The sequence below is a fragment of the Ammospiza caudacuta genome, chromosome 3 (genome assembly GCF_027887145.1).
Source record: "Ammospiza caudacuta isolate bAmmCau1 chromosome 3, bAmmCau1.pri, whole genome shotgun sequence".
Lineage (NCBI taxonomy): Eukaryota > Metazoa > Chordata > Aves > Passeriformes > Passerellidae > Ammospiza > Ammospiza caudacuta.
Window position 1 is genome coordinate 31,694,258 of NC_080595.1, and position 14,215 is coordinate 31,708,472.

Sequence of the window (14,215 nt, forward strand, 5' to 3'; positions counted from 1 at the left end):
ACTGTTTACATAAGATGCTCAATTGTGTTCAAAATCTTTCTTAAAATATGCTCACATGTATCATAACATCATATTTTCCTTGATGCAGATTTATTTATGGTACCTACTGAGGAATCACTAGCTGTTCCTGCAAGCGAAGCGCTTTTAAGTGGAGCAGTTTGTGTCTCTGAGCAGCTCAGTGATTGCTATTTCAGACATCTCTGCACACTGCCTTCCCCCGCTTCTCATCATCCCTCTCCTATTACGCAGCCAGGGTAAAGCTTCAGTGCAGAGCCTCCAACGTAAGAGTGAATAACCTCACCGAACGTACATGTGATAGTAAGTGTACACATTTAGTGCTTTTAAAGAGAACTGCTGTCGTACTTCTAAATTTCAAGTGCAGGGCAGTGAAGTCCATTTGTATACACTCACTCATAAGCGAATGCACTTAGCAGACAGCACATAGGTACTTGTAAGCTTTCAGCTACAAAAGAAATGCATTTTGTAGTATGGGCATAAAAAAAAGGCCACAGTAATGCTTCCAATTATTGTTCTTCCTGTTTGGTTTTTTTTTTTTTTTTTTAGTAAACAAAATACTCATCCTGCTAAAGAAAAGAAGAAGGTCCATACACAAAAAAAATCATAGTTGATTAAGAAATGGTGCTCCTATAAACAGTATGGTGGCAAAACCAAATACTACCAAAAAGTTTTTATTACAATGCATATTAAAATTCCAAATCAAATGTTACTTGATGTTTTCCACAGAATTTAAATCAGTATAAAAATCTACAAATGCATCAGTCAATTGTTGTTTGCTTCCATTATTTCCAAATTACAGTCTCTGACCATGCCACTCATTTGATTTACTCAGCTTGAACTATTTTTGTTTCAACTCTTCTTTATGCATATTTGCTGATTTAATTTAATCTTCTGACTGTCATTCAAAATGTTCATCCCAATACGCCCTGTGATTTATGCAGTTTGATGTTTTTACATGCTGAACAACTGATAATCAGCCTGCTTAAATCTCTCGCTGCTCTAACATTTTTACACTTTGCAAAATTAAAACACTGCAGCAAGCCTACTGCGTTAACTTCCCCATTCAGGTAAAATCTGTTCTGCTTCATGAGAAGACAGGGATAATATCTAGATCTGGGGACACCACTGCCTCTGGCAGCTTGCCCTTGTAACAGAACCTCTTTGAGGCTGCCCTGTCACCATTAACTAAAGGGGTACACAGACTGAAGTGATCTCTCCTCAGCCCAAAATGAGGGCTTGCAGAAAAAATGCAGAGGAAGGAGACAGCGATTCTCTGTTTCCATCCAACAAAAAGGCAATAAAGCAAGACACATTCAGATTTTCAGATAACTTTCTCAAGATCTGATAGGGCTGCCTCCTGTGCTGGAATGGTGGTTTGCTCTACCTCCTCCTGTTCTTCCGTGCCTTTTCATTACAGCCTAATTCCAGATCTTTCAGGTTTTTCTTCCTTGCTCTCTCCATCTCACATGCTTCCCTTCAGGGTCCCCTCAACACAACCCCAGGGAGATACCTTGACTGACTGCTACCATGCAGGTTACTCCTGCTGGGGGCTATCTCATCTACTTAGGAGGGAAGTTCTCTGGAGTAGAGACTGTCACCACTCTGTGTCATACAAAGCCTGGCAGAAAGAGCCTTCTTTTGTTCAGTCCTCTGGCACTAAAGCCATAAGCATGATTAGTATCTGTCTACACTCCTCTACAGGAACACCAGGACTGTATGAGAACAAGAACAGCTTCAGCTTTTGTAACCCTCAAAATGCAGTTACATCCATGAAATTTCTATCCACCAAAGACCACAAAACAAATGGAATGCTTAGTAGGAAACAGCAATCTGACTTACTTTGCTCTCTTGGCCATTTCATTGCCATCCCATCTGGGGCTGTATGGGTAATTCTTCTGGGCCTGGGAGTACAGCTGGCCACTGTTAGTGAAGTGGTAGACAGACTGAAATGTTAGGGTTGGTTGGTCTCGAGGAAAGTAGAGGGGTAGGTCAACTGCAATTCAAAAGGAAAAAAAGAGTTATAAAAATATGCTAGTGTATTTTTTCCTTTTTGCTTAGTGGGAATATATCAGACCATTCTATTGGTTTAAAGGTGTCAGAAAAGGAGAAACTGATGGTTAGTTATAAAACATCCTTCTGCATTTCTTATAAGTAATGATTCCAACCTATTGCTGTATGAGACACTTTGCTTTACCAAAACACTTCTGTAAAGTACATGATTTAAAAAAAGTTTAGCTAGTGCATTGCTATGTTAATCATAAAATCTTCACCAGGGTTATTCAGTTATTTTAAAAAACCCCTACTTTTATAGTGAAATCTTCCCTTTCAAAAATTCACAAAATACATTCTGTTTTGCTTTCCATTAAAAAACCAAATTTATTTGCTTTAACCAATATATTTTAGTGTCCTCATGGACATCAAAAACATTATCATCCTCATTTTACAGCTATCTGTGTCCTAAAGCAGCCAAATGAGTTGATATAGAATGTAGAAAGATTCAGTCATATGAGCTGGAAAAGATTTCAGCTTGCTGTCATTTGCTAGACAAGAAAACATCCACGAAACTAAAAACACCACAAAGTCATTATTACCCAAAATATCACCCTAAAAATAAAAATCAGAACCTCTTAGTTCCCTTTGCCTATCACTGTCTCATGATCAGCTAGGTCTGGTGAACAATAAAATAGTCTACAACAGTTAGAAACTGTGTATGTTTTCTTTGTCAGAACTAGTTTTCAACCTAACTTTTTCATTGTTACAATTATGGTTTGTATTTTCTTGGTCTACTTCTTATTTCAGGAGGCTTCAGAAATCTGTAGTTAAACTGAGTTAGGACAACAGACCTGAATTACTGATATTAAATATCTAATCTAACACCCAAATTAACAGAAGAACAGTAATGTCTTTAAAGGGGTAGGCTTCCTTTATAAAGCACCTAAAACCATACTTTTTGGTATCCTTCAAATCACATTTTTAATATTCTGTACAGTGAAAGAACACTGCAATGGAATTGTATTTTAAATACTTGCAGAGATTCCAGCACCTCCTGCAAAATCTCTGCTAGCAGACTGAGGAATCAGTGTAAGACAGGTTTTATTTTCCAAATTCCATGGTATCATCCTGCTAGTTCCTTCATTTTTCCGTTTATCTAATCACATCTAAATACTCAGATGTGCACCAGCTACACCCTATCTCCGTTTGCTCTAAAGGACCCTCCAAGCCCTAGGAATAGAAGCATTTACAGCCATGAAGCACATTAAATTAAATTGTGTGCTTTGCAGCCATGGTCCCAAAATACAACAAATGCTCGTGTGGAGGACAGTGCTGGCTCAGTTCATGACCCAGTGTCTGAGCCACACGTGACAACTCCCGGAGCCCGGGTGACTCAGCCCACACAGCAGCTTCCAGCAGATATTTAAGCACTAATGACATGGGCAGAGTTCTGCTAATTCGAGGGCAGATCACTGCTTCAACAAAGGTTAGATTCAAAGACTGCTCTGTTGAATTCCTCTTTATAATGTGATTACTAAATAACAGCCCTGAACAACATTGGTGTGACCTGGCCATTTATCAGCAAGCACGCTGTCTCCTCCCCTCACAAATAATGTGTGTGCCTTGGTCTCTGAAGGACTCCACCATGGAAAAGAATCAAGAACACTGATTCTCTATTTTAATCTTATAATACTTCAGCTCTGAGTGCTTAAACTGTTTCTCTAGTGTATCTTTTTCATTCTTAAGTACCAACTCCTTAAGAGAAACCAAGTTTGTATACTTTTGTATTTTATCACTTATTTGTGCGAGAGGAATAACAAACTTTAGCAAAGCATTCAAACAATAATTCAGTCCTTGCACTCGACCTTTTAGTTAAGAATTTCTAACTCCATTAACTTTCCCTTCAAAATTGCCATCTACATAACACATGCAAGGAGCAATAGTTTTTTTCCCCTGTTACCTACAACTAAAGGTGGGCTCTCAGGGCAAAGTACCCAGCACTAGAAATGCTGTTTATAATGGATAATCAAGGCAGTGCTCTCACTACAGGGACACCTGCATTTGTCATGACAAGGTACCACCAAAATATATTCTATTAACCAAAATCTGTATAGGAATTTTCAGGAATTACTTACATTATAAACTGATCACATAAATCAGAAAATCAAACTAGAATCAAAACTGTGCATCCCACATCTGGACAGCAGCAGCAATACCCTGAACTGCAAGTAGAGTTTTGAAAAATTTAAACTACCTTTGATTTATAATAACACCCTTCACCTGAAATTGCCAAACTTCCACTTTTCTAACCCAAGTGTTTCACTTAATACAAGGTGTGGATGAGTCCAGACCAAGTAAAAAAACCTGTCCCTAATTCTGGAACACAACCACACCTAAAAGGCCAGTAAACAGGAAATAGCCTTGAGTTTAAAGTGTTATACATATCTCAAGGTAGCCAGCTATTATTTCAGCACTAGGAAAGGAAGGCAAGAACTTGCTTCCGTCCCAGTGGAGGCCTGTGCATTGCCACTGGTAGCACACAGAATGAAAAAATAAGCAAATACCACTGGTAATTAACGCTGGCAAGGTGTGTTGGACATAAAAGGTCAAATTCTGCTCATAATCATAATATGGCTTGCTAAAGAAAATGTTTCTTTTTACCTGGTCATGTGTAGGCAGTCTGACTCTCAATCTGTACATTAATAAAAAATCAGATCTGCCTTCATGCAATATCTAAGATGACAAAGGTGTTACTGTAATTACATGCAAGACAACCATTCACACTTTGCCATGAAAAATGCATCACAGTTAAGAACAACTCATCAGTTTTGTAAACAAGGCATCCGTTTTGTAAATTAACACCTGAACTAGGCAAACTGTAAAAGCCTGTGTTGGTTTGGCATGCTAGTTACCTAAGAACTACAAAAACGTATTCCTGTTGAATACAAGTACTATTCCCAAATAACAGCTGACTCACAAAGTACCCTGGTGATATGTCTGCAGAAAATAAGCAGATGACTCATGTCTGTAAATTCCTGAAAGTACCAATAGACCCCTTGCTTAGTCATCTTTTGCTTGGATGCTGGGTTCATGAGCTCTGTAAACTATAATGAGAGATCTAGCTCTTAGTAGGACTCTCTCTCCCTTTTTTCCTCTCTTCTAAACAGTGCAAATTATCTCCCTAAAAATAACTTCATCTGCGTAAGTGAGTCATTTCAACTAGCAAGCTTATACAAGTCATGCAGTTAAGCAGTAATATTTGGTTATGAAGGTAAAAATGCTGCTGTCAAACTCAAGATTTAAAATGAAAATTATGTCAGAGGAAGTCCCATTTACCCCTTCTCTCGCAGAAATAGAAACATTTCCTTTGGAAAATTTAAACAATTAGCTCATTCAGGAAAGTAAAGCTTTCTAATTTAGTTCCATGCTCAAAGTAATTTAAATCTGATGATTTCTTACTTTGGCTCTCCTAAGCATCATACTGTTAATCTAAGAGGAACTTAAAGAAGCAGACTGGAGAAGGAATCCAGTAAAACACTGCTTTCTCCTACATTACAATTTACAGATCATTCTTTAGAAGTCAAATTTTAGACAGCCATAGAGTGGGGAAAATAATGTCTTTATGCAAGCACTACATGAGCAGAACTTGGAGGGCTGTTTATGGGTAATTAAGCATTGAGTAAATTCTTCACTGATTGAACCCTAATTTTCCCACACAGTTCATAAGAAAGCAAAAGAAAAAGGACTTGCTTGTTGAGAATGAGTCATGTTGTAAAGAAACTTAATTACAGTTTATAAATAGTTGAAGTTGCTCTCTTTTTGAAACATAAGAAACTATCTAGAAGTAACATACAAATTTCCTTCTCTTGACTTAGTATTTAATGTGTACATATATTCAAAACATAGTTATCTTAAAGCCAAAATCTTGGTTTACTAATAGCTAACAAACTGTGCAATGCATCTGTAAGGTTGAATTGCTTATTTTCTTCAAAAAAAGCAATCTGAGGCCTGGAACAGGTTACCTAGTTTGTTAAGCTTATGTCAACAACTACAAAGTTGATTTTGACTATCCTAATAACTTTAAAATAGTATCTTCAGCATCTAATTTGATGACTTGTTCAACAGGATATGAAATATGGAAGGAATAAAGCATGTACCAGTGCTGCTACAGGTTTTCTGAAGGAAATATGCTGAGAAGAAAAGAGCAGGTTTACCACAGTGCCCTCTTTTCCACCTTTAAGCACTGGAGAAAAGAGATGGAAGAACACAACCACGCTTGGAAATGCTTGGTGACCATTAATATATTTCAAAGCACTTAGACAGTAACATTTAAAAAAATTTCCATATACTGTTCCCTCGTTCTAGGGAAAAGGTTTATTTATCCTTCATGTGGCACTGGATAAATCCAGGTAATGGTCTTCACAAAAGCCAGCATTTACTCACTGAATTCATTTAAATCCTTGGATGCTGCCATACTGGTTATCTTACTAACCTTTGGGATGCTTGATTCTGCAGCAGTTTATTGCACCTGAAATTTGTTTTGCACTCATGAACACTGAGTGATCTGGATATTTTACTGTTGAGATTTCTACTTTGACAAGATTTTATGGCCTGCACAACCTTAGTTCAATCTGTACGTGCTTTATGGAGCTGCCTTCAAATAGAAAATAACACATTGTGGTTTCCAGTTCTAAACAGTCCTAGGCTGCACAGAGCTGGCCAAAGGAGACACTGTTCTGGCTTCTCCCCTCTGCATTTCTTTACTGCAAACACTGAAGTCTTGCTTCAATTAAACGTGCTCATTTCTGCATGAGCTTTTCAATGTGATGATTCTAATAATAATAAGAATGATGTTAGCTACATAAAATACTTAAAAAAAAGTTTCACAGCACATTCATGAGTTGAGAGGTTCTTTAGGGATTCCAGATCAGGAATGAAGGAACAAGGAAAGAAGAGTCAATCTGCCTGCTGATGCTAAGTGCCAGCCTGTGGGATGCAATTCTTCTGAGACTTACTAGTAGAAAATACTTTATATAGCCAAACACAAGTCCTTCCAATGCTGACAGCCATAGTACATACTTCAGAATCCATGATTACTGGACATGTGAGAGGTTTTGTTACAATTATTTCACCAGAAAACCAAGAAGGATATGCCAAGTCTCAAGTCTCCAGAGAATGCTGAAGACTCTCAGCCTGATACTAGCTGTTCTCTTCCCAAACTTCCCTGACTCACTCCTTACTTATCATCCAGCTTTGGCGAGAGACTGCCTCTGCACTCAAGTACTTCTGATGAAGTAAGTAATGGAAACAGGAAACACATATTCCAGGCTCCAGAACTGCATTTCTGTCTCTTATTAGTACATATTCATCATCTTTCTGCCTGTTCTTTTTTTGGTTCACTGAATTTCACATTCTCTCTGCCTTACTTGCAGTTGAGCTCACACTGTCGGGAAAAACAGTGGATTTGAATGCATGGCCTCAAACTGAAAAGCTCCTTGAACTCGGAGCTCTGCAGTTTTCCTGGGATGATATGGATAAGACCCATGTGAATTTTCAGCGCAACTCCATGGCAATACATATACTATATCACTTACACATCTCTCAAGCCCTGTTTTAAAAAAAAAATTATACTAGATTTTTTGACATGACTTCTACTATGAGACAGGTGATTCTGTAGAATGGGTAAAAAGTCTTTACCAAACTTCAAGGAAAAAGAGTTTTCTTCAGTTTTTAGATAAAAATTCCAGTGCAGAAGGCCTTTCAGGATTCATATTGATCATGGTTCCTACGGAGAAGCCCGAAGAGATTTAGCCACAAGCATTCTGGGGGCTGTAGTGTCTAGCAAAAAGCTCCTCAGGGCAGGATTTCAGGCTGCTTTCCCTAGTGAACCTTTCCTGCACTCGTGTGTGCTGAAGGCCTTTGGCCTACATTCTACTGGCAAAAAATGAAAGGGGAAACTTGGCTTAAAATACACAAAAATTACTGAATGCCACAGCTATCCTGCTTTGGTGTGTGATGATTTATTCTTGCAGGAATGAGAAAGCAAGGATGACAAATAACATATCAATGGCATTACTGTGGGACTTTAGGTTAACAGAGCACAGTCACAGGAATTTGAATTTGTTAAATATTATTAGGGCTGACATCCCTTCTGGAGAAAACCAGTTTTTTTTTGTAGGAAGATGCTATTTTGAAATCAACATTTCAAAATTTCAAATCTGAAAGGAAAAGCTGTTTATGGAATTTTAGCTGAGACACTTATGGCATTCTGGGTGTGTTGGTAATCACAGCTGGTTTTGAAATAATTAGGTCTGCACTTGCTACGGGAAATATCCACCCCATTGGCAAAGTCAACACTTGTATAGTAAATGAGTAAGATGACTTATGTACAAAATACTTTCAAATAAATACTACAGAAATACAAGTAAATACTCCAAAAAAAGAGGAACAACTAGTTTATTAACAGAATACTAGTTTATTAACAATACTAAACAATAAAAGACAAACCACTGTAGGCAAAATGGAAACAATGAATTGTGATGGATTAAACTATTCTGACACATTACAGAGTAGATTTGTTTAATTAGCTTTCTTTGTTTTGGTTTGTTAGTTGGTTTTGCCTGTTTGGGTCTCTTTGAATATAATGTAAAATAAAATTTTTATCTGAGGAGGGCTGCATGACATTTCTGCATCCACCTTGTGGTTCTCCTTGCACTGATAGTGGGAACTATAATAGAATCTAGGCACCAGTGGCAACTAGATTTATGACTACAATTGCTTTGATTTTCTTTCAACATAAGCATATTATATGGTTGTAAAAATATCTCATGTCTTTATTATAACCTGCAACTTTTTTAAAGTATTCCATCCTTCATTCAAACCAGCATTTTTAATAAAAGTGATAAAAATATTTTGAATGACTGAAGTTACAGTCATGTGCTGCAGACAGAGTATCTAACTATTGGTTTAGTTTTACAGAGGAACTAAGTAACAGATCAAATCAAGATATTCTTCAAGCAGTTTCCAGCTATGTGGTCCAACACCATGCAACACAGCTATACCTTAATCTGAAAACAGCTTTATAAAAGCTTCTTGCTTTTGAGTGTCACTGCCCACCCCACCTATGTCATACTCTTATTGAATTTCTCTTACTGGACAGCAAGACTGGACTGCCTCCTGTGGATTATTTTACAATCCTATATTGACCCAAAAGAAACAGCATAATGGCCTTACAGATCTTTTCCTTCTCTAATTTCTGTAATCATATGTCTTAATTAAGTAAAAGGCTTCTTATTACCAGCTTCAGCTACTTACTTGTATTTTGTTTTATTTTTACTTCAAATTCTGCAAGATCTTAATTCCCTCCTGCTTCCGTTTTTATTTCCTTTTATTGTTTCTGCTGTTACAGTTTCTATAGTAACTTCTGGAAGTGCTGATGAGATTGATGTGACTAAAAGCTGTCTCTTCTCCATCTGAATTGTTTGAAGCTTGAAACTTAAATACAGTTGCAGTTGTTATGGGTGTAAAAAGCAAGCCATGCCCTTCCTTGGCACAGGCAGGATCACTGCAAAAAATACTCCTCTGCTTTTTGAGCAGAGATACACTGACAGATGCTGAGAAGTTTTCTGTTACTTTCCAACTGGACAGGAAGACTTCTAAACCATGCTTTTACCTGAAAAGCAGATGTGCAAAACCATTGTCTTATCTCATCAATATTTTATTAAGATTATGAGGCTTGCAAATAAGTTGCTTTTTTTTTCTGTTTTAAACACTTCCTGAGATTTGAAAGAAAATTCTTTCACTTCACTCTCATCTGTGGTGAGTGTGACATTATCCTGGAGGTCAAGAGGACTCTCTGCTGCCACACCTGCTATCCTGTTCTTCCAACCTTTGGTGCTTGCAGCTTTCAAAACCCAAGCCAGTGTAATCCCATCTGGCCCACACAGCCAACTAAGCCACTTCAGGTATTTTTAACTGCAGCACAGGCCCACTGCATCTTCCCACTCCTGAACATCACAATTACCACTTTTGCTCTTCAAGCCACCTTACACAGTACTAAAAGCTTATCTTTCTATTGCTTTTTGACCTAAAGAAGTACTTTGTGGAACACACTCTTTTATGACACGCTTTCTAGACCACCAGCCATTTCTGGTGCATTTTGTGAATCACCATTTCAGGATGATGCAAGACCAACATCAGGATCACACCCCTAAGCTTCAGGGACCAGACTTCAGGCTGTTCAGGGATCTTGCTCCTCCCATGGAAGACTCCTATGGGATAATGGTCCTGGTGAGAAGATGGGTCCCTGATGACCTCCAAACTCAAGAGCAGTCCATCCTAGTGAGCAGAAGGGCGAACACTACCAGCAGGAGGCTTACATGGATGAGCAAGGAACTGATAAAACTCAGGCATAAAAAGGAATCACAGGAGATGTGGACACTCCCTGAGCATGCAGAAACAGGACTGGGAACATCAGAGCTGACCTACAATTGAATCTGGCAATGTGAGTTAAGGACAACAAGATGGGCTGCTACAGCAACAGCAGAAGTATGACTAGGGAAAAGATCAGACTGCTGCTGAATGAGGCAGGGGGAGTGCTGACAAAGGAGACAGAAAAGCAGCTTAAGCCCTCCCTCCTTCTCCCATTTTGAAATTTATGCAACTTTGTGACCAGTTCCATCTCTAAACTAAGGTGTATTCCCTATTATTCCAAAATGAATTATATTTCTATTTCCTAAAAGGCATTCAGCACTTGCCTCTGTGTGCTACTGCTGTCACATATAGATTCTTAGAAAAAATTTATTTTGGTGACAAAGCGACTGTCATTGCATAGAAGGAGGAAAGAGAGGGAAGAATGTTTCAGAAAATGTTTCTTATCTTGATGCACCTCATATTTCTAGAAATTTCATATCTGTAATAATTCTGTAGTGTTGTGTTTCATTTCTGAAAGCATTATGTGGTATTGAACCCAGGACTCATCCATGAAACCCCTGCTCATCAACTCTTTCTGGACTGAAAACAAGATATTTGCTTCCTACTTGCTATTATGAGCAATTTTGAACTTGGTGTATCTCACACCTTTAAAGCAGTTCTCATCTTAGAGAAAAACTATCTGTGAGTTACCAAAGCATGTAACACAAACCAGATATGGACTAAGACGAATAAGCACCACAACCTGTACTCAATCCTGCCCCATCAATTACTTTTTGTGACCTAATTATTTCTTTTCAAAAACTGAGTGGATAAAATAGGATTATACCCTTTTTCCATGGCGGGTACCTTTCCTGAGAATTTCAGTTATCTGTCATATACTTGGGCACACAGTAGTCATACTCTAGATATATATAAAAAAATAAAAAGAATCAACAGTTCACTTTTCTGAAAAGTGCAATTTTGTAAGAAGTTATTACAAAACCTTTCAGTCCATTTGTTAAAGTGCTTGTAGTTGCTGGAAGAATGTCAATTAATGTCTGCAGCAATACACTACAGTTATAAAAGTGTGGCAAACACACGTGTTTCTCAGAAATTAAAAAAGTAATATCCACAGCAAAATGACATTTTAAAATACCTTGCCAGTCCACCCACATCAGGCCATCTATAAGACAGGAATAAGATTTTATTCCTATTAATTAGTATCACAACTGTTGCTTCCTGTTTGTTGCTGTCCATACCAAGTTTTATGAGCTTTCTGCTGTCCATTCTCCCTTTTTCTGTAATTACAAATAGGAACCTACAACTAGCTTATTCTGAGTGACATGAAAACAAAATGAACCTAGAGAAACAGAAAAAGAGGAAAAGAAAATTATTTTTCAGTTCACTTGCATCCATTATGAATACCTATATTAAAAAAAGTCTCATTTGGCTCACATACAAGTAAATAGCCAAGGTGGAATCAAAGGAACAAAATGTTTAAAGCACTCTTAATGTCTAAAATAAAATTACCAGCTTTCAATAAAAATTTCAAACTAAATCTACTTGGCAGTATCCCTTAGAAAAAAAGGAAAAAAGTACACCATGGAGAAAAATGATCAGCAAAAGACTCATTAATTTTCCAAATGCTACAATTGAGTCCTGTGATTAGCCCCTGCCTGAGCCCATGCCTAGTTTAGTGTGCCTGTGACTCAGGCTACTTTTCCATCACACTGCCTGTCCACAGCACTGCAGTGTGCCTGCAGTTTTCACTGACTTCAGTAAGCAAGAGACACCTCACTACACAGGAGGAGGCCCAGGGAATGCTTTGTTCTGAGGGACTGGAACAATGTACAAAATTTTGAAGAAACCTCGTCAGTTCACAGTATATTTTGCTGTAAGCAGAACATGCTTACAGAAACTCTCAAGACAAAAATCAAAGAAATACATAGAACCAACTAAAATACTGAGTCAGAGGAGAAGACTACCAAAAAGAAAGACATTTATTCCCAAGCATAAGATCCAAATTTGATTTTCACTAGCCACTTTTAAATCACTGGGGCTTTGTTAATCTACAGTTTCTCTTTTAAGAATGAAAAGACAGTCTTATACAATATTTACAGATTGTTTTGATGAGCATTGAACTTCTCATTCTAGACTCCTGAAACATTTATTTCATTATGCTTGGCATTTCTGCAGAACTATCCTGCTTTCCTGAGAGGACCAGATACCTCCCTATTATTCACATGGTGATGTTCTCTTTTTACCTTCTTTAGTTTTCAGAGTCATAAATTCTCATTTTAATTTAAGAAACAATGAGAACAATAAAATAACAGCATTATATAAGAAAGCTAAAACACTTCATTAGATAAAAACTCACAGAAACAATCTAATGTAAATATTCCACTCATTACTTAGCCTATTTTTTTAGGACATGGCTCAGGCAGACAAGGTTTTGTACTTTATACTCGTAACTTTTCTTCAAAAGACTGACAAATGTGTGCAGACAGCAATATTCAAACAAGAATGCATCAGAAGCTGGTCTTGGTAACATCCACCAAAAGCCCCTGAATCCAGAAGCAGGTGCCTACCCAAAGCCTGACACTCATAAGGTATAGTCTCCCTTTAGCCAACTAATGCTTTAGGCCCCTTGCTTGCTTGCTCTCTCTTGTTTCAAAACTTTCTTCTTGCTGGGATGCTGTTTCTGATCTATCCTCTGCCACAGACAACCACCTAACTGCACAGACAAGTTAAAGGGCAGACAAAAAGCTACTTATGTTGGCATTCCCACAGCAAGAAAAATCACCATTTAAACTCAAGCTTTTACATGACCAGCACTTTGGAACTCCTGGCTCAGTGGCATTATCCACACAGAAACTGAAAGCCCTTACAGTCAGCCAAGGTCATTTCCAGCAAATATTCCCAACCAACTTCACACTGACTGAGATCCCAAACAAACTGGAAATATAAATGCTGCCAGCCTTCAACATTCTCTACCCCCTAAAATATTGTTCAGTGAAACCAATCCTTTTTAGTTTAATGTTTGTCCTTTTCAAGACATCTTAAACAACCACTAACACAAGCAGTGTTTCATTTGCTACTGCATACTGGTCCAGCTTCTGTCCATCTCTTTAGTGCTGATAACCTAAAGATCTTGCAAGATAAAAATTAATCTTTGAAAAGCCCAAATACAGGTTGCTTCAGAGCTCTACTCTTGTATTTATAACAATAATGCTACTTAATTCTTAATTATGCACAGATAATGTAACTTATGTCTTCATCTAATATTGATTGGTTATTTCATCAATGGCCAGACTTGACCTTAAAGGTCTTTTCCAACACAAATGATACTATAATTTATATATGGTATAAATATATAAACTGTATACAAGAACAAGAATACAAGGAAATACCTGTCTCCAAAAACTAATCATAGCTGATTTATAAACAAGAAGAGAAAGTCTATTGAAAAGTGAGCAGTCTACTGAAGTTTACTTACAAAGCTTCATACTGGGACTTACTCATAAACATTATCAGTATCAAAAGCAGTAAGCCTGATTAACGATTTCCTTTCCCATGTGGATGCATGAACTTCTCAAAATGTTTATTTCTTCTGTCTTATAATTGAAAGCACTTGATTAATTCTGAAACCTAAACCACTAAAGAAACAGTTCCTTGGACTAGTCTTTGATCTAATATAATAACTCCAGCAGCTTCATTAGTATAATGATTAAGTCTGCAGCTAGGTAGCTCCTCGGTGTTTTAAGGCAGAACGTGTAGACTCTGGTCTTCATTC

General features: G+C 37.6%; 1 protein-coding gene across 2 annotated transcripts in view; it reads right to left on the bottom strand.

Annotated features, from left to right (window-relative positions):
- BABAM2 (BRISC and BRCA1 A complex member 2) overlaps positions 1-14,215 on the bottom strand; it is a 161,770-nt gene that overhangs the window by 18,015 nt on the left and 129,540 nt on the right. For both annotated transcript variants that reach the window (XM_058800994.1, XM_058800993.1), the window contains exon 11: positions 1,858-2,011. In XM_058800994.1, the coding sequence (XP_058656977.1) occupies positions 1,858-2,011 (154 nt within the window). The remainder of the gene's footprint in view (positions 1-1,857; positions 2,012-14,215) is intronic.